The following is a 23044-nucleotide window of genomic DNA, read 5'->3' on the forward strand; positions in this document are numbered from 1 at the left end:
CAGAGGATGTCGCAGTCGCAGCTCCAGGGGTTGTGGTGCAGGTGCAGCTCCACCAGGTAGCGCAGCGGGGCAAAGAGGTCGTGGGGCAGGGGAGGTGAGGTTGTTGTGGGCCAAGTTGAGCTCGACCAAGGCGGCCAGGTCATCGAAAGCATTGCGCTCGATCAGCCCCACCTGGGAGCTCATGACCCAGAGTTTCTTGAGGGAGCGCAGGCCCCGGAAGGCCCCCGGGCGGATGGCCGGGAAGTGATTGCCGGACATCTCCAGCTCCTCCAGGCCCACCAGCGGGGTCAGATTGGGCACCTCCCGGATGCCACACATGCCCAGGTTCAGGTAGCGCAGGTTGTGGAGGCCCTCGAAGGCCCCCTCGGAGATGTACTTGAGGCGCTTGAGCTCGCCCAGGTCCAGGCGCATGAGGGGAGGGCACCCCGGTTGAAGGCGTACGAGGAGATGCTCTCGATGGGGTTGTTGCGCAGCCAGAGCTCGCGCAGCTTGGACAGGTACTCGAAGGCCCCGCTGGGCACCACCGTCAGCCAGTTGTCGAAGAGCTCCAGCGTGTTGAGGCTGGCCAGGCCGTTGAAGGCGCCCACCTCGATCTGCCGGATGGCGTTGCGGCCCAGCTGCAGGACCTCCAGGTGGTGCAGGTGCCGGAAGGTGTCCGCCTGGATGCGCTGGATCTGGTTCTCCATCAGGTTCAGGTAGCGGGTGGTGGAGGGGATGCCGGGGGGCACCTCCGCCAGGCCGCGCCGCGTGCAGACCACCTTGCTGAACTGGTTGCTGCAGGAGCAGGAGGACGGGCAGCTCTGCGGGCCCACCGGGACCCCCGCCACCGCCACCGCCGCGCCCCAGGCCACCAGCAGCCACAGCGCCAGCCAGGGGCCACAGGTCCCCGGGACCCCCGCCCCGGGCCCTGCCAGGGGGCCACCCCCGCGGGCCCTTCATGGCCAGGAAGGAGGTGGGGAGGAGGAGGAGGGGGCTGGGGGGAGGCTGACCCCCGCGGGACCCACCGCCCCCCATGGCCACCCCCCCGCCAGGCCCTGGCCTGCCTCAGGCGGCGGGAGGGCAGGGGGCGCCCTCTCAGCCCGGCCGGGGGGGGCTGCGGCTGCGGGGTCCGGCGGGGGGCCCCTCTGGCCATCCGGGGGGCGGGGGGGGGCCCGGGGGGGGCTCCCTGGCCAGGGCCCTGATGCTGGGGCTGCCCAGGCCCCCGGGCCCCGCTCCCTCCTGGCTCCTTCTCCCGCCGAGGAGGAGGGGGCTGCGGAAGCGGAGGCGGCGGCGGAGGCGGCGCGGGGGTCGGTGGGGGCCCGTCCGGCTACAAGGAGGCGGCGGCGGGCGGCGGCGGAGGGTCCCTGGGCGGCGGCCCCTCCGGCCGGAGAGTGAGGCGGGGGGGTTCCCGGGGGTCCGGGGGGCTCCGTCCGGGGCCCTGGGGGGCGTCGGTGGGGGTCCGGGAGGGGGGCGCCTGGGAGGGCGAGGGAGGGGCATCCATGCCGGACCCCGCCCGGAGCCCTCCCTGCCTGGCTGCCTGCCTCCGCTGGCCGGCCCTGGCGCGGGCCTTCAGGGACTGTCCTCCGGCCGCAGAGGCCCCGAGAGCAGGCGGGGGGTCTTCCGGGGAGCAGCCCCCTCGGCCTCGGCCTCGGCCTCGGCCGCCCAGGCGCCGCTCAGGCTGCAGCCCCCGGGGCTCCTGGCGCATCCTTTGGTCCTTCGCTCCTCCGCCGCCGCCGCCGGAGAGCCAGCCCCAGCCAAGAGCCCCAGCCCCGGGAGGACGGCGGCCAGCAGGCTCCCGACCAGCCTGCCTCTCCTCCTCCTCCTCCTCCTCCGCTGTGCTGCTGCTGCTGCTGCTACTGACGCATCGGAGGCAGGAGCGGCGTCATCAGCCCGCCCCCCGCCAGCCCCCCCCCCGCCGCCGCCGCCGAGGAGGAGGAGGAGGAGAGGCCCCGGGAAGGGCCCTGGCCCTGGAGGCCCCTTGGAGGGCGGGGGCTGGCACAGGCTGGGAGCCCCCTTCCCTGGAAGGCAGCGCCGGGTGGGGGCAGGCAGGGGGCTCGGGCGGAGGCCCCTTCCTGGCCAGAAGCTCCGGGGCCGCTTTCGCCCCCAGGGAAGGGCCCTTGGGAGCAGCCGAGGAGCCCAGGGAAGGGGCCCACAGCAGCAGCAGCCTCCCCTCCAGCCCCCTCCCGCCTCCCAGAATTCCCTGCGACATGGGACCCTCCTCCCCCCATCGCAGGCATAGGGCAGCCCCCTGAGCAGCGGCCATCTTGGCTCTGCCTTTTCACATTCCTGGGGGGGGGGGGTGAGGGGGGTTGCCTTGGGGAGGCATGCTGACCGTTGACCCCCAGAGAGGGAGCCCCAACCCTGCGAGGCAGGCCCCCTCTGTCTGGGGGGGGAGACGTTGGCACCTTCCCCCCCTCCAGACACAGATGCCCCCCCTCCACTGTGCCCACCAGCTCCACAGAATGGCACATCCGTGGCATGCCTTCCCACAGGCCAGGCTTTTCGTATTCTGTGGGAGCCGGACTGGGCCGGCATTTTCCTCAAGCACCCATCCGGCTACCTCCTTTTGCCTCCACGGCTACCAGTCTGTTAGAATGGCCTTTGCGGCCATTGCCATGTGCACTTGGAGTGGCCATTGCTGCTGCTGCTGCTGCTGCTGCTGTGAGGAGGCCCATTGCGCAGGTGGAGAACTGAGGCTCAGAGGCACATTGGGAGATCCCAGGGTCCCCCTGCAGAGTCAGCAGCGGGTCACAGTAATGATGACTGGGCAGCGCTGATCCTCCGTGGTGGCACAGAAGCCGCTCTGTCCATCCAGCCCCCTGGTCATCCTCAGGCCGGGTCTGGTCCCCTTGTGGCACAGAGGGTCTGTGAGGACCTTTCCCATTCCTGTTGCTCCTGCTGCCTGTCGAGGGGCTTCTGGGCAGGGACCCCATGCCCCTCTTTGCAAAGCCTGGGCACTGCCCCCTCAGCCCAGATCCAAGGTCCACTGCGAAGGCAATGAGGGGGCGGCTGAGATGCGGCCCATCCACACATGTGGACATGTGTGTGTCCTGTGTCCCAGGTGGGCCACCAGCCCCCCCGTCCTCCCCTTGCGCCCCCCAAGAGATGGCCCCCTCATGTGGGAGCACCTTGGCGAGGGCACTCCAGGGGGCCAATGTCAAGTAATTGGCCCAGAGTGAGGCAGGGGCAAGCGGGTGGCACAACCCTGCAGGTCCCAACCTGGCGTTCATTAAAAGGCATTTCGGAAATTGCAGCAAAAAGCCCTAAAGAATGACCCATTACCTCAACTTTTTAGAAGTCAAACCAATTTATGGGCCGCTATAAATATCGCTCTTTGCCCGGGCGCTGTAACTCAGCTGGGCCGTCATGGCACTCGCCTGCGCTGGCACTGGCACCTCGCTGTCTCTCGCACCTGCCCCTTCCCCCCTACCCCCCCCCTCCCCAACTGGAAGAAGAGGAGTGATTTGTGGTTTCTCCCTGGAGACACCTAAATCTTCCTGGCTCTGAGTCCTTGGGAGTCTTTTTGGTCTGGAAATGGGGGGGGGGGAAGCGCAGCAGTCGAAAGCACTCCATCTCTTGCCTTCAGACAGAGGCGGCCGAGGGGATGATGGGAGAAGGACTGCAGTGGGCATGCATTCTCCCCCTGCCCATCGCTGGTAGGTTGCCCCATTGCCTGGCCTGCCAAGGGCAGGGAGATCCTGGCCATTTTATTATCTCTGCTTCCTTAATGGCCTCCAGCCTGCCATACTGGCTCAAGATCCCCCTGACCCTCCACAGACCCCTCTTCTGGTCACTCCTCACCAGCTCTGGTGCCACTGATGCACATGTGTGACACTTTTGGCCCCCCTGTGTAGCCCTCATAGTTCATCTTGTGTCATGCTTTCCCAGGCTAGAAAACAGGAGTCCAGTGTGGATCCGGGGGCAAGGAGCAATGCCCTTTTTTCGGCCTTCCGATACAAGGACTGGCCACCTCTTCCCACTCCCCGCCCACTCCATCGTTGGACCAGTTAAGCCCATTTGCCTGCCTTTCCTTATGTTTTTCGGGGTCATGCATGTCCTGGCTCAAGTTCTGGTCTGGAGACCACAAGCCCTCTGAGAAGCAGTTTAGGGAACTGTTTAGCTTAGAGCAGAGAAGTTTAAGAGGTGATATGATAGTCCTGATTAAATATTCGAAGGGGTGCCATATTGAGGAGTGAGCAAACTTGTTTTCTGCTGCTTCAGAGAATAGGACACAATGGAGCAATGGATGCAAACTGCAGGAAAAGAGATTGCAGAACTTCCTTAAGGTCAGAGCTGTTTAACAGTGGAGCACACTCCTTCCTCGGCGTGCGACAGGGTCTCCCTCCTTAGAGGTCTTTAAACAGAGGCTGGATGGCCATCTGTCATTGGGGTTGCTTTGATTGAGAGTTCCTGCATGGCAGAAGAATGGGGTTGGACTGGATCAGGGCCCTTGGGGGCTTCTTCGAACTCTCTGATTCGAATATGCTGCAGGAAGACCTTTTGGGAGGGCCCTATCTGGGCTCAGTCCTTTGCTCCTTCTAGGGCTGTTGGGATCCTGATCTCTGGTAGTCTTGTTTGTCTCGGTGTCTCAGACTCCCTTCCTAAAAGCGTCCCTTCAAGTCACAGGTGCCTCTCCTGCTGCAAGTGTGTTTGTGTGCATTTCATTGGAAGCCAGCGTGGCATAGTTGGTTTGGTGCTGGACTAGGACTTGGTAGACCAAGGTTAGAACCCCTGCTGGCCCAAGAAAATCCCCTTGGGAGCCTGGGCAAGTCACACTCTCTCAGCCTAAGAGGAAGGCCTTGGTGGCCAACCTCCTCTGTGCAAACCTTACCATAAAAGCCCCACAGTAGGTTCACCTTAGGGTTGCCCTAAGTCAGAAACAACCTGAAGGCACACAACAACAACTACAACCAGCCAGCCCCTTTCCACCAGTCAGTTCAGGGGGATGGCAGTGGCTCTCCACCAAAAATGTGTTCAGCTGCTTGCGCTCTCCCTCTTCCCTGAAAACGCCTTTGTCTTCTAGTGGACCAGCCCTTTGCCAGCTGGGTTTTGGACATCCAGATTTTTGAAACAATGTTATTACTGATGCGGAGCCCTTGAAATCTTTTCCCTCCATGCTTGCGTTCGTTTTGTTTTTGTAGTCCTTACAGTCTTCTTGCACTCCTCTCTTTCCTTTTGGTTCTCCTCCTTTGGGCAAAAGCCCCTTTTTCTGGAGAAAGCTTCCGTTTCTCTCAGAGCATCCTTGACTTGCGAAGCGCCGCAGTCGGGAGTCCTGGTCTGTTGGAGAGGTGAAGTGATCGCACCATGTTTAAATGCTTGAATGGATGTCTTGTAGTAGGTGGAGAGAGCTTGTTTTCTGCTGCTCCAGAGACCAGGACGTGGACCGATGCATTCAAGTTACAAGAAAAGAGATTCCATCTAAACGTCAGGAAGAGTTTCCTGAAAATAGGCGCTCTTTGACAGTGGAATATAGACTGCTTTAGAGGGTGGGGGGGGGGGTCTCTTCCTTTGGAGGCCTTTAAATGGAAGCTGGTGGCCATCTTCCAGTAGGGCTTTGGTTGTGGATTCCTGCTTGGCCAGGGTTGGACGCAGTGGCCCTGGGGGCCCTCCAAACTCATTGGTGATTATTCTTCCCTCCCTGCCCCCTTCCACCCTCTTTCGGGAGTCCCCCTTCCCTTTGGGACGTCCTCTTGCATTGGCTTACGCTGCGGTTGCTGTTTGCAGTCAATCCAACCTGGCCCCTCTCTTGTGTGGGATCCTGCACAGGAGCAGTGGGGCGTCAGGCCGGGGCCTCAGTTTCCCTCGTCAGCTGACCCAGCAAATAGGTCTGGTGAGGGGGGGCAGTGTGCATTTTGCCAGGGCTGGTTGGGGTCTCTGACCTTTACAGCGTTTGGGTCAAGGGGCAGTGGTTTCTCCCCAGTGCTAAACCAGTTGGGAGGACTGGTCCTGTCCCTTTGAGGTTCTGCAAAGCTTTCCCTCTTCTGTTCTGGGGTTCCTGTGGCTTCCTTGGTCTTTTACAGGAAAGAGCAATGCTGCCCTCTGCTCTCCTTCCTGCCAAGTTAGTCTCCAGCAACAAGACAACGTCCCACCCGCCTCTCTGTGCCGCAAACCTTCTACAAAGCCCAGAGGTCCCTCCTTTGAGACCCAAGCCCTCCCCCTCCCCCCCCATCTTGTCATGGGGCATTTAGTTGTGAGTTTCCTCCCTTTTACTGGGGGAGGGGCATTCTGGATCCCCACCCATCTTTTTAGTAATGAAGGGAGGGAGACCCTCAGGATTCCTGCCCTTTCTCCCACCATTAGCCTGATGGCTACACACCAGGCCTCCCACACTTGCCCACAATCAACACTGCAGCCATTTTGCCACCCATGGGGTGCTTCCTGCAGCTTTCCATGCGGAACAGGGCAGTCCCAGCCATTCCCCCCCCCATAACTGTTCTGCTGGGGGGCTGGCCACTTCCACCCCCCCCCCAAAAAAAGGGGAGAGCCAGAGAGAGGGTTCCCTGCCCCTCGGCCCCCCTCTGCTCCTGAGCTTGTCTGATGCTGATCAGCAACCTTGAAGGAAGCTCTTGGGCCGCCAGGCAGGCAGCCGATCAGGCCTGTCCTGATAAGATAAGGGCACGATAGGCGAGGGACCAGAGCGCAGGCTGGCAGGAATAATCAATCACGGTTCGGAGCGGAGACACAGATATCCGCCACAGCAATGGCAGCTGCTCTCTTGCAGGGCAGAGCTCTCCGCTTCAGGCCTCACCCGTTGCCAGCCTTCTTGCCATTTATCTCAACAGGCTTTGCGTTTGTGGGACATCCTCTTTGCATTTGGGGTGCCTCTTCCTGGGTTGGAGAAGCAAAGTGGTTAGTGAGGCGGGGGGGGGGGGGGACCCAGAGAGATTTGGTCAGATATCTCACTAATATAGTAGTGATATTGGCACTCACCCCTGGGCAGCCTTTTTCCTCCAGCTGTGTTGGACTGCAGCTCCAATCACCCCCACCGGCTTGGTCAGCATGGACTAGGGGATAGGTGTTGCAGTCCTCCCCTGGTCCTTATGGTGGACCCCAGATTGGGCTGGAGAAGGCTCAGAGTGGGGTCCATTTTCCCCTCGGTCATTCTTATGAAGGCAGGTGAGCAGACCCTTGTGGCTCTGACCCCTTGGAGGGCTGCTGTTCGGGCTGGAGGAGGCCACAGGGGCCACATGGGGGAACCAGAGGGCCCACAGGTTGGGGGGCAGAAGGGAATCCCCAGCCTCATCTCCACCAGCCTGGACCTGCCCCTCCGGACCCCTCCTTTAGGGGTCCCTGCTTGATCCTGGGGAACTCAGGATGAAAACTCCAGGGCAGAATCTCATGCATCTGGGATTATTTCTGCACTGCTTTTCCATGCAGAAATGTCCAGAGCCCCCCTTTCCTGAAAGCAAGACATACCACCAGAAGCAGATAAAAGCAGTAATAGGAGGTGATCTTTGAAATGGAAAGTAGCAGCCACAGCGGAGCTCCAGGGAGATGAGCCTAGATTTAGAGGGGTGGGGTCTGGGGATTCCTGCCCACCATTGGCCCCTTGCTTTAAGGGCAAGGAGGGTTCCTTTGTTCCTTTCTCCAAACACACTGATCTTTGCTGAGGGTGACAGTGATGTCTATCTCATCTGGAGCACAGAATATCCCTCTGGCATTTTGCCCTTCTGGTCAGGCCCATGTGCCCAGCAGCTGGTTCCCCTGCTTGCTTGCTCACCCAGAAGGGTCCGCAGGGTTAGTCCTTCCTTTCCAGCACGTACCTGCCCCCAGTGCCCCCTCCATCCTGGCAATGGGGGGGGGGGGGGCAGGGGTTAGGCCACATGGTCCTCAGTGAGGTTAAGGGATGCAGGGACACCAGATGGAGACAGGTGGCCACATTGGGGGTCGGCTGGAAGTACCTGCCTGGTGCATTAAAGGACCCTTGCTGTCCTCCTTGCCACTGGCCCAACATTCAACCATTGCGTCTCCAGCATCTTTGCTCCTCAGGAAATACTCCACTTAAATGGAGGGTGCTTGGAAGGGCCGTGTTTGCCCCTTGCTGTGAGAGGGGAGCATGGCTGCAGGCTGGCTTTTCCCTTTTGTCAGGCTCTGATCCCTCCTGGTCTGTGCAAGTGATACGCCTATCTTCCTCCCTGTGAAGAGTCGAAGGGGAGTCAGGCAAGAGGCGTGCCATGATGGCAAACCTGCTTCTATTAAGGGGTGCCTGCAGGTGAATTTCTTTGGGGCAACCTCTCAATGTGTTGTTGTTGTTGTTGTTGTTGTTGCTCTCTCCTGTCCAGTCAGTTTCGCCCTGTCAGTGAGAGACTTCTTGGCGGTCTTTGTGGCTTGAAGCCATTGTGGAAGGATCTGTTCTGGACCTCCTGCTGCGACCCACACCTGTGGGTCCCCAAGAGAAGCCAGAGGCTTCAGACTGCAATGTCGGGTTGTGACTGTGCTGCTCATGTGCCCTTGGCACTTCCACTTACTCCTTGGTGCCCGCTGCTTCCTCTTTGCCCAGAGAGAAGCGCAGCTACTGACTCTTGGCCTGTGTTCCTGGAGCCCTTGCCCCCTGTGCCATGTGTTGACCCATGGCTGATGCCCTGTGGGGTCCCTGGCCCTGAAAGGACCAAAGCCAGAGTCTGTTGCCAGGGAGGTGCGCTTGGGGGCTGAGTACTCCCACCCCGCCCCTTCTGCCCTCTTTTCTCCTCCATGCACTCAAAGTTGCTGCGTCAACCAGCGTCCTGACCCCCCCCCCCAACCTTCCAAGGCTGCTTCGTTTGCTTAACGAGGAGAGCATTTTGTGCTTCCTTGGATGTTGCTGACTTGCCTGCACAGCACTTTCCCCAGAAAGGGCTTTTCTGCTGCATTTGGGTGGGATTAGGGCGCCTTCAAAGGAGCACCTGCTCAGCCCCAGCCAGACAGGCAGACGGTCAGCCTGGGCTGAGTGCCGGCGCCAGGCCTCCTTTGCTTGGGGTGGGATGCAGTGGGAGTGGGCATGGCTGGGATGTGGGGATGATGGAAGACGCTCACACATGTCGAGGAGGGGAGGGAAGGCGCTCAGATGGGAGGGACTGTGCCAAGGGGACTGGCAGGTGGGCCAGAGGCGGGGTGCAGTCGGGTGCCATCCCAACCCACCCCCCAGTCTGCTAGTTCTGCTCCTCAAGCTCTACTCTGTTCAGGAGGGGCTTCTTATGGGGCCATATTTCCTGGCTCCTGGCTTGGTCTGCCCAGACTGAGGCCAGACAGAGATTGGAGGGGTTGGGTTTGCCCCCACTTCAGATGCTCTCATGCCCACCATGCCCTTTGGGTGCAGACTCTAAATGTCCCCCCTTTCCACCCAAACACTCTGGGATCACCCTGAGAAAGGGAATCCTGGGCCCAGAGAGAGAGAAACTGGGGGGGGGGGTGCTTTAAAGGGGGGCAGTGAAAGAATTACAGGGCAGGTGGCATTCACCAGCTCTCTGGTAGCCTCCCTGTCATCCCACTGGCTGGCAGGCCCTTTGCCCGGCTGCTGCTGTGGGAGTCCAGGCCCCCTCCTCATCTGCTGCCCCCCAACCCAATGCCAATGAGACCCTCCCCATGCACTCACAAGACATAAATCTCCCTAGCGCTGGACCCCGTTATGATTTTCATTGCTCACCTTCACCTCTGAATACTTAAATTTAAAACGTCTGCCATGTGGGAGGCAGTTAGTAATTCCAGCTCCAGTTTTGTTGGGGAAGGAGGGAGGGGTAACTGGGGAGGGGGGGAGAGAAGCCATGAGAAGCCCCTTGGAAGTTGGGATCAGGCTGGGGGGCTTTAAGATGCAGTAAGATGAATACCCCATGGATGGAGTTATTCTAATCGGACCCATTCTGTCTCCTGATCTGTTGGCCTCTGTGATGGTTATGGCTTTTATGTTTCTGCATGTTTCTGTGGCAGTAAATCATCTCTCTTTTTTCAGTTAGAAGGGCTGGGATGATCCACAGGGAGCAGATTCACAGAGAGCCCACCCTGCCGGCTCTGGAGTCTCTCTTGGCTTCTTTCTGGGGCTCTGTGGGCGAGTGGTCACTGTGTGCCAGGAGCCGGCTGTGTGGTAAAATGCTCCTGTCTGGCTCTCTGGTCACTTGGACACCTGAGACAGCTGGGACGGGGACTAAAAAGCCCACATGCTGAAATCAGTGGCCCAGAGAGAGAGCCAGCAGCAAAAAGGAAGAGCGCTGGCCACACTCCACAAAGCCGCCCACTGCAGCCACTATGTCCCCCAGAGGAGGGGGCATGAGGCCCAGAGGGCCACAGAGGGGCCCCAGCCACTTGCCTCCCCCCATCAGGGTCCACAGAGCCAGTGAGGAGTGTCTGAGTGGGGTCCCATGTGCCAAGCCACTGTGGCCATCGAGGCTGTGCTCCGGACTCCCTGTTTGGCCCACGTCTCACAGAGGAGATGGCATCTGCAGGCCAGGCCCATGGGCGAGGGGCAGTGGGAAAATGCCCCACTGGGCAGAAGGGCAATGATCCTGTAAGGAGCTTCACTGCCCAACTTTGGTCCAGCTGACATTCCCAAGGGCTCTCCAGAGGGGTAGCCCCATAGAGCTTCTGGGTATTTGTGGTGCACATACCAGGGAGCAAGTGGGTGTGATTTGCAAGGGAAGCATCTCTTGTGGCCCTGGCACTTGACCTGAGTCTTGGCGAGAGGGGTTTGGACATAGTCTTCTCCTGTCATCTCTGTGCCAGGCTGTGCCCAGGGACCACCACTTTGGGGGTCCAGAGAAGTGCCAGTGGACAGAGGGACGGAGGCAGCTGGACAGGGAGGTCCCAGGGGTGTTGAGAGTCCCCAAGCAGGGGTCCATGGGGATGGGCAGCCCTGCCATTCCTCCTTGGGCTGCCTCTCGGTGCCTACACCCCACCCCCCTTTGTGCCTCCTTCTCCCAGCGCAGCCGCCGCATCCGTTTAAAACCAGCATCTTTGCTAAGTGCTTCATTTTATGCATCAAAAGCCTTTTCACAACTGAGTGAAGCCCAAATGGCAAGAGTGGAAAGGAGCCGGGGAGGGAGAGGCGGCCGCAGACGCCACATGCAGAGAGCAGGGAGAGGACCGGCTTGGGACCTGCCACAGAGCACCAGACCAGCTGCCCAGCCTTCTCCCCAGCCTTCTTCCCTGCATGGGGTGCCCACTCTCCTCTGCCCAAGGTCTCTGGGCCCAAGGCTTGCTAACCCATGAAACTGTGGGTATTGGATGGGTCTGGGTATGTCCCCAAGTTATAAGGGCACAGCTGCCAGGGCCTGGCTGTTAATAATAATAATACAGTGGTACCCCGGGATACGAATTCACCGCGTTACGAAATTTCCGGGGTACGAAAAAGTTAGATTTAAAAAAACTGTTCCAGGTTACGAAAGATTTTTCGGGTTGCGAAGATCTTTTCGGCGCGTTTCGGCGCAAAATTCAAAGCGCGGCTAGCGGCTAGTGGCTTTCCAGCGGCTTTTCGGGTTGCGAAATGTATCGGGTTACGAACGGCGCCGCGGAACGAATTAAATTCGTAACCCGAGGTAGCACTGTAATAATAATAATAATAATAACAACAACAACATTTATTTATATCTCGCCTCTCTACAAAATGCAACCGAGGCGGCTTAAAAGATTAAAATATACAGTCAGAACCCTCAACCCTGTTGGAAAAGGCCATGGCAGTGCTGGGGGACCTTGGAGGTCTTGGCTGCCTCAGGCGGGGGGGGGACATCCTTGGCCAGCAGGTGACTCCTCTGTGGGGTGGGGAGGCTTAGTAATGGCTGACTCATCTTTTGTCCTCTCCCCCATTGAAGTCTCACTCCCAGGCCAGGGGCTCATACAGATACTTTGGGCCCTTCTCCTAGGGCTGCTTCCTTCCTGGTGGGCTACCAGTAGAACAGAGAGCGAACGCTTCCCCTGTGTGGCAGGCATCTCCTTGCTGGCCTCTCCCTTCTCTGGGGACAAAGGGTCACCCCCTTGGAAAGCCAAGGGTGGGCCAGGATGGCAGCACATCTCCCCCTCTGCCCAATGTCATTGCCTCTTGCAGCCACCTGCGTGAGAGGGGGGGGCTTCATTCACTTCCCCACCCGCTTGACATTCACAGCACTGGTTTGGTGGGGCCAATTTCTGGGTGTATGTTGGGCAGGAATGGGCCACACACCACTCCCTCCTTCTGCTGGTCTTCAACAACTGCAGCACTTTGGCATCAGAGCCCCCCACCCTTGCCCCCCTGAGTCCTTAGTGGAGGTGGGAGCTCTTTTCCCGGTCAACTGTGGCATCAGGAGCAATGGGGCTGAGGGGAGGCTGTGCCCGCTGAGCTCAGTGGCTGCTTGATTGCCATTCTGGGGTCTCCTGGGCCATGCCAGGATCCTGCCTGGTGATCCCTGGGAGTAGGGGTGGGGGTGGGGGTTGTCAACCCTTCCTTGGCATCCTCAGCCTCCCTGCATATTTAGATGCCCACTTGATGGCTTAATCAAGCTTGAAGCAGCCTAATTGGATACAAGTGGGAGGTTTTGGAGAGGTTATAGCGTTGACCTTGCTTGCACTGCAGAGGAGCCCAAATGGCAGCCAGGGAGGAGGAGTCGGGGAAAGACCTGGAAGGTGGTTCCTTGCATGTGAACGCTCCTTTCTGGAAGACCTCTTACTCTTCTTAATTTTTGAGCAACTCTTTTTATCGCACCCATTCTCAGAGTATCTCAGGGAGGTGCATGTGGGACCTCCACTCTGATCTCCTTACTGCAGCCTTTTGGGGCTCCGAGGAGAGGCTGAGTCAAAGAGTGACAGGGCCACCCGGGAGGTTGCCACGCGCCATCTGTGGAAATGCTCCTGGGGTCCAGAGAGTGTCCTTCTGGCCCCATGGATCTGGCAAGCTCTGCTTCACAGTTTCCAGAGCAGTCTCTTGGGGAGGGGGGTCTCAGTGGGCTTTATGATAATGCAACTATGGATGAGGGGCCCGTGCATGGTGCCCAGCCAGCACAGGGAGCTTGCACCCACTCCAGAGACAGGGGCCAGTGCCCTCAGATGCCCCTTTCTTGCACCTGCCGCCGGGCATGTCCTGGGCAGCGATTGATCGCCTGCTGTGTCTCTGGCAAGGGCAGCCCCTGAAGCAAAGTCATGTGCCGCTTGATCCTGGGATCGCAGAGCCCATCGATTTTGAATTTGCTCAAGTGCCACTGCCCCGGGCAGCAGCTGGGGAGGGGTTTAACGTTCACAGTGCCCTCCTGGGCCCAGGCTGGGAGGGCTGGACTGGCAGGCGGCCTTCTGGGGGAAGGAGGGTGGGAAGGAGGATGGGTGGGTGAGGGTCTCCCCTTGTGTCAGGAGGCCGGCACCAAAGGGGAGGGGGCTCTAGGGACCTCCCCCACCCTCAGCATAGTCCAGGCCCTGCCTGGTGCAGCAGCATGATGGCACTTGTGGTGAGCATAGACCAAGGCCTGCCAGTCCCGCCATGGCTGCTTCTCAGGCTCCCTGGCACCAGCCTCTTTGCCACTACCATTATTGCCGGTGTGTGTGTGCCCATGGGTGTGCCATGCTTGACCCTGCCTGCGCTGCTCAGCGGGCCTGCTAACTCACTGCTTTGTCCCTCCTGCAGGTGGAGGTGGAGGTGGAGAGCATGGACAAGGCCGGGAACTTCATCGGCTGGCTCCATGTCGACGGCTCCAACCTCTCCGTAGCCCTGGTAGAGCAGGCTCTCTCCAAGGTCCACTTCACAGCTGAGCGCAGCAACTACTACAAGTCCCTTGTGGCTGCGGAGGAGGCTGCCAAGCAGAGGAAAGAGAAGGTATGCATACTCCCGCCCCACTCACAGCAGCTGGCAGGTAGCATCTGCCCCATGGGCACAAAGGGGGCAGCTGCTTTATGCTTCCTGCAGCTATCCCATTCCAGGAGCATAGGTGCGTGCCCACCCACTGCGGGCTCCCAGCAGCCCCTGCTGCCCTCTGAGAGGCAGGGGGCCAAGTGGGCTACTCCCTGTGCCCACTCCCCAATCTCCCCTGGGCACTGCTTGTGCCAGGGCTGCACCTTGACAAAGTCCAAGGCCTTTGCCCAGCCTCTTCGGCAGAAGTAGCTGCTCTGTGGGACCCTCATGCTGCATGGGGGGGGGGGCGAATGGGAGCTAAGAACCCAGTCCCCCAGGCCCACCCCACAACTGCTGGGTGCTCTTCTCTGTTCACCTCTTCTCAGCCTCCCACTCTCGCCACAAGTCAGCCAGCACAGCAGAGACCCTGGTGCGCTGGGCAATGCCTCCTCGGGCAGCCTCCACTAGGGCAGGGAAGCCACCTGAGTGCCCCCAGCCCAATTTTTAAGTCCTGCAGTCAGGAGTGGGGAGAGGATGCCGCCTCCCTCCCTTTGCAGGCCTTCTTTGGCTCCTCCCTGGAAATGCCTGGGGGGATTTTCCCCATGGAGGGAAGGCAGCCGGGGATGCAGTTCCCCTGAGTCCTCCTCTTTCTTGCCTGTCCCCCAAGAGCCCCTGTCAGCCCCTGCTAGGGGAGTGGACTTCCCCTTTAGGACCCCCCCCCAGCAATTCTTTTGGGGGATGCCCTTTGTGGCCTATGATACAGAGGGCTCCTTGGGGGGGTATGTAGTGACCTGCAGCCAGACCACCAGGGCCAAACAGAGGGACACACCGTCTGCCTGCCCCATGGGGACCCTTGCCAGTGTATAGGCATCACCCTGGGGCAACCTCAGGTGGAGGCTCACAAAAGAGGCTGGGCATGAGAGGAGTCCTCCTCCTCCACAGGCCACTAGGGCGGCCCCATGCTCCTGAAGGATTCCTTCTGCCCAGCCCTGGGAGCCAGTGACCGGCTGAGATGGCTGGGCGGCTAGTGAAGGCTGGAAGACTGACACAGCCATATGCCCCGTCAGTGCCTGTTGCTGCAGCAGATGATGCCCAGGCGTATGAAGAGCACTGAGGTGTGCCGGGTGGGGGGAGTAGCCAGTAGGAACCAAGGAGCCGTCCCAAGAACCAGAGAGTCCTTCCTCCCTCCCTCTTCCCTCCAACTTCTTCCGGCTGGGCCTGCAAAGCGCCGACTCCCCCGAGGGCTCCTGGCACCGTTTGACTTAATTCCTCCCTTAATTAAATCAAGGGCCGCTGCTGTGCCTCTGGGGGAGCAGGCACGTCACCCGCCATTTGTGGTGCAGGGACAGAGATTCCCTCTGAAGGTGGGCACCTGCTCTCAAGGGGGACTCAATCCCAGCCTGTCCGGGGGCTGCAGGATGGGGGCATAGGGCAGTACCCACCACCACTGGTTCCACCCTCTGTGGATCTGGGTAGTAGGTCCACTTCTGTGGCTCCCAGGTACCGGTGGTGGAGGCAGGGCCACAGAGCCTCCATCTTGAGTCAGCCTTGCAGGGGCATGCACCCGAGGGGCCCGGGGCAGTCCTGGAGCAGCACTAGCTGCTAGGACCCCCTCTCTTCCTTCCTTCTTCAATCTTTGCCCCCTGAGCTTGGGGGATTCTGGCTCAACCGATGGAGCCCCCGTTCTTCCCTGGCCTCCTGCCTGGCAGCATTTGCACCCAGTCCCAGGGAGAGGAAGGAGGAGGGGACATTCCCTTCCTGGGCTCACCCTTGGAGCCTAGTTGGGAAGGGGGAGGCCTTTCTGCACCCTCCTGAGGGAAAACACACACACACACTTTTGGGCACCCCTTCTCACCCATTGGGGCAGTGCCAGGTGGGGCACTCCAGGGACTTTGTGTCAGGTTCCCCCTTTTGGGGGCAGACTGGTCCCCTGCTCTCCAGGGCAGGGATGTGGAAGTGGAAGGTGGGGGATGGGGGATGGGAGGGAGGGAGAGGGCATGCAGCAAGCGCCCCCCTTCCCTTTTTTTCTCTCTCTCCCCTCGGTACTTGGTTGCCCACCCAGCGACTCAATTGGACTTGACAGGCTGTCGCCTTGAATCAGGGCTGCGGCGGTGCTGGCTGCTATGGCATTGGGGGGATGGCAAGGCAGGATTGCCACCTGGCACAGTTGGGAGACGGGCGGCAGAGGTGGGTGTGTGGGCCAGAGCATCCCCCGACTCTCCCCCACACCCCCCAGGGCCAGGGAGCCCAGGGGGGCAAGCCACCCTCCCCTACAACACAGCCAAGAGGGAGGCACCCTTTTCTGCCCTGCCTCCATGGGCACCTGAGGATCCTCTATACTGGGGGGGTCATTCTGTGGGGGGGGGGGCTGAACCCAGGAGGCGCTGCTCCCTTGGCCTCATGCTGCCCCCAAAGCTCAGCCCAGTGGGGCAGTCGGTCAGCTTGGGGCCCACCCTGAGAGGGATCCATGGCTCCTTCCCCCAAGTGTGCCCCCAGGGAGCTTCTCCAGCCATCCTGACCCATCCAGGAGTCAACCTAGCAGAAACCCCTCATCCCAACGCCACTCCCAGCCTGCCCTCCTTCGCCTCCAGAGCCCTTTTGGCATCTTGCAAAATCTCTAACCCCCTTCCCACCCCCATTCTTGCCCCCCAGGTGTGGTTGCAGTATGAGGAGCCCCCCACAGAAGATGTGGTGGCCGTGCCAGAGGAGAAGGAGCGCACAGCCAACTACAAGCCTATCTTTGTCACAGAGATCACAGATGACCTCCATTTCTACGTGCAGGATGTGGAGACGGGTAACGGGGGGCAGAGGTTGGCAGTGGGGGTTGGGGGGTCTTCTTCCTTCTCTCCCTCCCCACCATGACCGTAGGTCCCCTGGCAGCAGCCTCACTGTCCCAGAAGGGCACTTGCTGGGGGGGGGGGCTTGTGCTCATGAGGTGTGCGGAGGAAAAACTCTTTGCTTTGGGACCCCCATGGGTTGGCTCAGCCCCCTGCACCAATGGGTGAAGCTGTGAGGCAGCCCAGCCCAGCCCATATGGACCAAGAAGGCACTGCTTCTGCTCCCACCTGGGCACCTGAGGGGTCTGGAAGGGTTCGGCTGACCCAGCTGTGAAGGATCCCACTTTCTGCTGACTGCCTTTGGCACCCAGAGTTTTGATGACCATGCCTCTGCCTGCTTCAAGGGAGACCAAGAGGGTCAGCCCTCCCAGGCCCTGGGGTCTCCCTCCTTCCACTCCCTGGAGCCCCTCATATCACCCTGCTCCATATCTTTTATAATCCAAACCCTGCTGAATCATTCAGGACAATGCAACCCAGAAGCCTCTGCACCCATATTCAAGACTGGCTGGTGTTGGTGGTTGGGTTCTTTGGAGTGGGTGCATCTCATTGGGTGCGGGGCAGTGCAGGCCTGGCATGGGTAACATCCCTGGGAACAGGAGGGCAGCAGAGGAGAGGCAGGGGGTGCTGTGCTTAGGTGCTCAGGTCTCAGTGCCAGACCCTAAAGGCAGAGCCATTCTGATAGAGAGGGCTGGCACACAGTTATGTGCCATGGCTGCTTCTCAGGCTCTCTGGCACCATCATCTTCGTCACCGCCATCTTTGCCGGTGAGCCTGGAGGCATGGCAGCATTTGGTAGGGGAATAGTCTTGGGAGGAGGTCCAGCAGGATTCCCAGTGCTTTAGGGGTGCTGAGGGGGAAAGTACCCATCCCTAAGCCTTCTCGCCCTGATGCTGTTCTGGAGGATGTGCCCTCTTGCCCCCCCCCCACCCTGTGCCATCATGGTTCCATATGTGTGGGGGGAGGGAGGCTTGGTGCAGACCCCCCATCACTCTGGCACTCAGTCCCTCCCACCCCCCACCCCCCACAGGGACTCAGTTGGAGAAGCTGATGGAGACCATGCGGAGTGAGATTGCTGCCCACCCACCTGTCGAGGGCTCATTTACGCCACGCCGGGGGGACTACTGCATCGCCAAGTTTGTTGACGGAGAGTGGTGCGTTGGGACTGGGGGCTCTTGAGGGTGGGGGGAGGGTCTGGCAGAGGGGCCAGGAGCCATATTTGTGTGGGACGCCCTCCCAGGAATCCCCTTTCTTCTGTGGCTGGAATCTGGAAGGGGGCCCAGTGACTGGTGTGCATGGTTGCAGATGCCAATGCTTAGGTGAGGGGTTCTAGGGAGTCACATCAGGTGTGGGGGCCACAAAAGGGTGATGGGGGTGGCACATCTCACCCTCATAATTGTGCATTCCCCCCCTGCAGGTACCGTGCCCGTGTGGAGAAGGTGGAGTCTCCAGCCAAAGTGCACGTCTTCTACATTGACTATGGCAATGTGAGTGTACCTGGTGGGGCTGGGCAGAGGAGACCAGTTGGGCACCTGTGCCCAGAGCTCCCATCCCTACTGGGCACTGGGGCAGCCTCTTACTCCTCTGTGCCCCAAAGGTTGCAGGGGGATCTGGGGTCAGGCTGCCCACCAGCTTCTGAAAATAGGCAGGGACACTTGGGGCCAAGTGATCATGGCATGGGTTGGGGTCCAGGAGGGCTGGAGGCTCACTGGTGGGGGCCAGGTAGGCCCAGGCCAGGCTAGGAATGTGTCCATACAGGGCATCTATGACTCTGGCATGGCAGTGAAGAACAAGGACCTACAGATAAGGGAGTTCAGGACGGATGGGAGTTTCTCAAAAGGGAGATACTTAAGGCACAATTTCAAACAGTTCCAGTGAGGAAGAATAATGGGAGATGTCTCAAGAAACCAGGATGGATGACTAAAAACTTCCAACTGAGCTAAGTTTTAAATGGAAGATGTCTAAGAAATGGAAAAACAGAGAAATCACCAAAGAAGAATTCAAACAAATAGCAGGCATGTTTTGGGGTAAAGTCAGAAAAGCCAAAGCACAGAATGAACTCAGGCTTTCCAGAGAGGTTAAGAACAACAAAAAGGGCTCTTTTGGATATGTCCGCAGCAAAAGGAAGAAGGAGGAAACGGTGGGGCCGCTGCGTGGAGAAGATGGCAAAATGCTAACAGGAGACAGAGAATAGTGGAATTTCATAGTACAGGAATACCTGGTTAATCTAAATGAATTTAGGTCTCCAGGACCAGATGAACTCCCTCCAAGGGTACTAAAAGAACTGGCAAATGTCATATCGGAGCCATTGGCCATAATAGTCTTTGAGGACTCCTGGAGAAGAGGAGAAGTCCCAGCCGACTGGAGGAGGGCAAACGTTGTCCCCATCTTCAAAAAGGGGAAGAAAGAGGATCTCAACAATGATCCTCCAGTTAGTCTGAGATCGATCCCAGGAAAGAGTCTGGAGCAGATCCTTAAACAGAGAGTCTGTGAACATCTAGAAGGCAATGCCATCATCACAAAAAGTCAACACGGGTTTCAGAGAAAGAAGTCATGCCAGACAAACCTTATCTCTTCCTTTGATAAAATTACCATCTTGGTAGATGAAGGGAATGCTGTGGATGTAGTATATCTTGATTTCAGGAAGGCCTTTGACAAGGTTTCCCATGACAGTCTGGCAAACAAGCTTGTAAAAGGTGGGCTAGACAAGGCAACTGTTACATGGATTTGTAACTGGTTGACCGACCGAACGCAAAGGGTGCTCAACCATGGCTCCTTTTCATCCTGGAGAGAGAGATATCCAGTGGGGTCCCACAGGGCTCTGTCCTAGGGCCAGTGTTATTCAACATCTTTATCAATGACTTGGATGACAGAATTGGGGGAATACTTATCAAATTGGCAGACACCAAATTAGGAGGAGTAGCTAATACTCCAGAGGACAGGATCAAGATTCAAAATGACCTATATCTAGTATATCTTGATTTCAGTAAGGCCTTTGACAAGGTTTCCCATGATATTCCTGCAAACAAGCTTCTAAAATGCAGACCAGACAAGGTAACTGTTACATGGATTTGTAAATGGTTGACCGGCCGAAGCCAAAGGATGGTCAGCCATGGCTCCTTTTCACCCTGGAGAGAAGTGACCAGTGGAGTGTCCAGTGGGGGGTCTGTCCTGGGCCCAAGGCTATTCAACATCTTTATCAATGACCTGGATGACAGAATTGGGAGCATACTTATCAAATTTGCAGATGACACCAAATTAGGAGGAATAGCTAATACTCCAGAGGACAGGATCAAGATTCAAAATGATCTGAATAGACTAGAAAATTGGGCCAGAGCTAACAAAATGAAATTCAACACAGAGAAATGTAAGGAACTGCACTTAGGGCAGAAAAATGAAATGCACAGATATAGGATGGGAGACACATTGCTGAATGAAAGTACATGTGAAAGAGATCTAGGAGTCCAAGTAGACCACAAGTTGAACATGAGTCAACAGTGTGATGCGGCAGCTCAAAAGGCCAATGCAATTTTAGGCTGCATCAATAGAAGTATAGTGTCTAGATCAAGAGAAGTAATAGTGCCACTGTATTCTGCTCTGGCCAGGCCCCACCTGGAATAATATTGTGTCCAGTTCTGGGCAAAACAATTTAAAAAGGACATTGAGGAACTGGAGCCCTGTGTCCAAAGGAGAGCGACTAAAATGGTGAAGGATCTAGAAACCATGAAGCCCTATGAGGAATGCCTTAGGGAGCTGGGGATGTTCAGCCTGGAGAAGAGAAGGTTAAGAGGTGATATGAGAGCCCTGTTTAAATATTTGAAAGGATGTCATATTGAGGAGGGAGCAAGCTTGTTTTCTGCTGCTCCAGAGACTAGGACACAATGGAGCATTGGATGGGAAAAGAGATTCCAGCTCAACGTTAGGAGGAACTTCCTGAGAGCAAGGGCTGTTCAACAGAGGAACAGACTCCTTCCTCGGAGATTATAGTGGAGTCTCCTTCCTTGGAGGTCTTTAAGCAAAGGCTGGATGGCCATCTGCTGGGGATGCTTTGATTTGGATTTCCTGCATGGCAGAAGAAGGGGGTTGGACTGGATCAGGGCCCTTGCGGTCTCTTCCAACTCTATGATTCTATGAGAGTCCTCTGCCCCAGATGGCTTAGGGCATCGTAAGGAGTCCCCCTTCCCACGTTGTCCTCCCCAGAGACCCATGGCTCTGCTTACTGGCTGGGGGGGCTGCCATACAGCTTCACCCTAATGGGCGGAGCAAAGCCTGAAGTCTGGGCCAAAAGGAGCCCCCTTTCTGCCACCCATAGTCTGTGACAAAAATGGTGGGATTCTGCAACACTGCTGACTCCTGAAATCAAGCATCTTTGCGAGGGTCTCCTGATTTTGAACCATTGTGTCCAGTTCCTCCCCCCATTTGCAGAACTTACTCTGCCACCCCCCATCGACTGGTCAGCTGGTGAGGAGCAACATCCCCTCCGCAGCCTAACTGGTCAGGTCTATGGTTTGTTTGGCTCAGGACGGGGGTCAGCTTTTGGGAGGAAGGGTCTCTTAGCCCAGGGGACTCCAGTACTACCTTTGCCCTGGGAGTGGCAAGAGTGTGGTCAGCCCTACTTCCCCCAGTGTATGTGTTCCACCTTCCTCTGTGCTGTCCCCCACTTTCTGAGCAACTTCCTCTCTTCCCTCTTCTCTGAGCAGAAGGAGACGCTGCCCTCCACCCGCCTGGCCGCCCTGCCCCACGCGTTTAGCACTCGTGCCCTGCCAGCTCAAGCCACTGAGTACAAGTTTGCCTTCATCCAGGTGCCCCAAGATGTAAGTGCCTGGCGAGTGGGGTGCCACAGACAGCCATGGGTGGGAAATGGGCTGCTAGAAAGGCAGGAAGAGGAGGGAAGGGCCACAATTGAAGCTGATGCCCCTCTCTCAGTGTTGGGGGTGGGAAGGAACCCACAGAAGGGGACCCTGGCCCAGAAAATTGTGCCATTTCATTCCAGCTTCCCCCAGGAGATACTCAGAAGGCTTCCTGTGCCCAGCCGAAGATGGGCAAGGGGGCGGATGCCCAGTTCCTATGCTATGGAAGCAGGAAGGACTGGCAAAGCCCAGAGAGAGGGGAAACCCAGTGCCCCTCCTCAATGGTCCTGTGTGCCCATGCAGAATGGGCACCTGATACTGAAGACCAAGGGGGCGACCCACAACAAGCTGGGTAACAAGGCACTGGCCCTCAGCCACCCCCCCCCCCCTGCACGTGCCTGGCATCCTTCCATTTTTTCCTCCGCACCCCCCCCCCCAGGAGGAGGCCCGTGCAGATGCAGTGGACAGCGTGGTGCGGGACATCCAGAACACGCAGTGCCTGCTGAACGTGGAGCATGCCGGGCCCAGCTGCCCCCACGTCACCCTCCAGTTTGCTGACTCCAAAGGGGATGTGGGTCTAGGGCTGGTGAAGGAGGGGCTGGTCATGGTGGAGCCCCGCAAGGAGAAGCAGTTCCAGAAAGTGGTGCGTCTGACCCCCCAACACTTGTCCAGAATTTGGCCCAGGGTTGGGGAGGGGGCTGGGAGGGGCCCAGCACTGAAGGGGGGCTCATTGTTTCAGGGGGGAGAGGGGCAGCAGGGCAAGATCCCCAGCCAAGTTGCCTGGCTCCCTGCCTGGCTCTCAGGCACCATCTTCTCCCGGCAGGTGACGGAATACCTGAACGCCCAGGAGGCAGCCAAGAGCGCCCGGGTGAGTCCACAGCCGCCTGGCCTCCTTGGCCCAAGATGGTGGGGGGGTGCATTCGGAGACAGCGCGGGAGAGAAGGGGCCGTAGCCCTGGGGGAATGAGATGGAGTTGGAAAGGGGGGTCCCTGGATGGAAGAGGCAAGGGAGGCTCTGCCTGACCAAATGCCTCCATTCATCCCACCCCCTCTCTCTTCCTCTCCTGGTAGTTGAACTTGTGGCGCTACGGAGACTTCCGGGCAGACGATGCGGATGAATTTGGCTATAGCCGCTGAGTGACCACCTGGCCCTGTCCAGACCCAGCTGTCCTCCTGCCTGGCCTGGCCGCCTGAACCCCTGCCTCATCCCTGCTCCTGGCGCCCCACCAAGCCTCTTCTGGGGTTGGCGAGGGGCTCAGCGTGCCTTCAGAGGAGGCAGATGTGGGGGGCTTGGCGTGGGGAGAGGGGTACCCTTGGACTCCCCCATTGGCCCCCGCATCGAGACCCCTTCCCCCTTCTGGGCAAGTGGAGGGAGGGGGAGATGTTGGTTGCGCAAAGCTTTGTAAGCAAATAAAATTAGTGAGAAGCTGGGCCAAGCGGTGTCTTTCTGGGGGTGGGGGGCCACAGTGGTGCCCACTGAGCCCAATTCACACTGGGGGCTGTGCTTGCCACCCCCTGCTGCCACCCCTCCTCACACACCCCTCCTTCTGGTCTCCGCTGAAGGATGCTGAGGTAACTCTGGGCCTCAAAGCTGGTGTTGTGGGGGGAAGGTCCCTGCCCCTTGCCC

General features: G+C 58.6%; 1 protein-coding gene and 1 pseudogene across 1 annotated transcript; one reads left to right on the forward strand and one right to left on the reverse strand.

The window, feature by feature from the left end:
* Positions 1-5: 5 nt before the first annotated feature.
* Positions 6-1684, reverse strand: LOC149311487 (leucine-rich repeat-containing protein 4-like; annotated as a pseudogene).
* Positions 1685-2995: 1311 nt separating this feature from the next.
* LOC149311488 (staphylococcal nuclease domain-containing protein 1-like) lies at positions 2996-22849 on the forward strand. The gene is made up of 11 exons (XM_089527287.1): positions 2996-3040; positions 3566-3635; positions 4201-4265; positions 13532-13720; positions 16388-16529; positions 17599-17722; positions 17986-18055; positions 21269-21382; positions 21858-22061; positions 22242-22286; positions 22489-22849. Exons 1-11 carry the CDS (start codon positions 3011-3013, stop codon positions 22552-22554), a joined length of 1119 nt encoding a protein of 372 aa, XP_089383413.1. The 5' UTR covers positions 2996-3010; the 3' UTR covers positions 22555-22849.
* Positions 22850-23044: the final 195 nt, after the last annotated feature.

This window comes from Sceloporus occidentalis, unplaced genomic scaffold, assembly GCF_023333645.1.
Source record: "Sceloporus occidentalis isolate IW3139 unplaced genomic scaffold, rSceOcc1.0.p SCAF_5, whole genome shotgun sequence".
Classification (NCBI taxonomy): domain Eukaryota; kingdom Metazoa; phylum Chordata; class Lepidosauria; order Squamata; family Phrynosomatidae; genus Sceloporus; species Sceloporus occidentalis.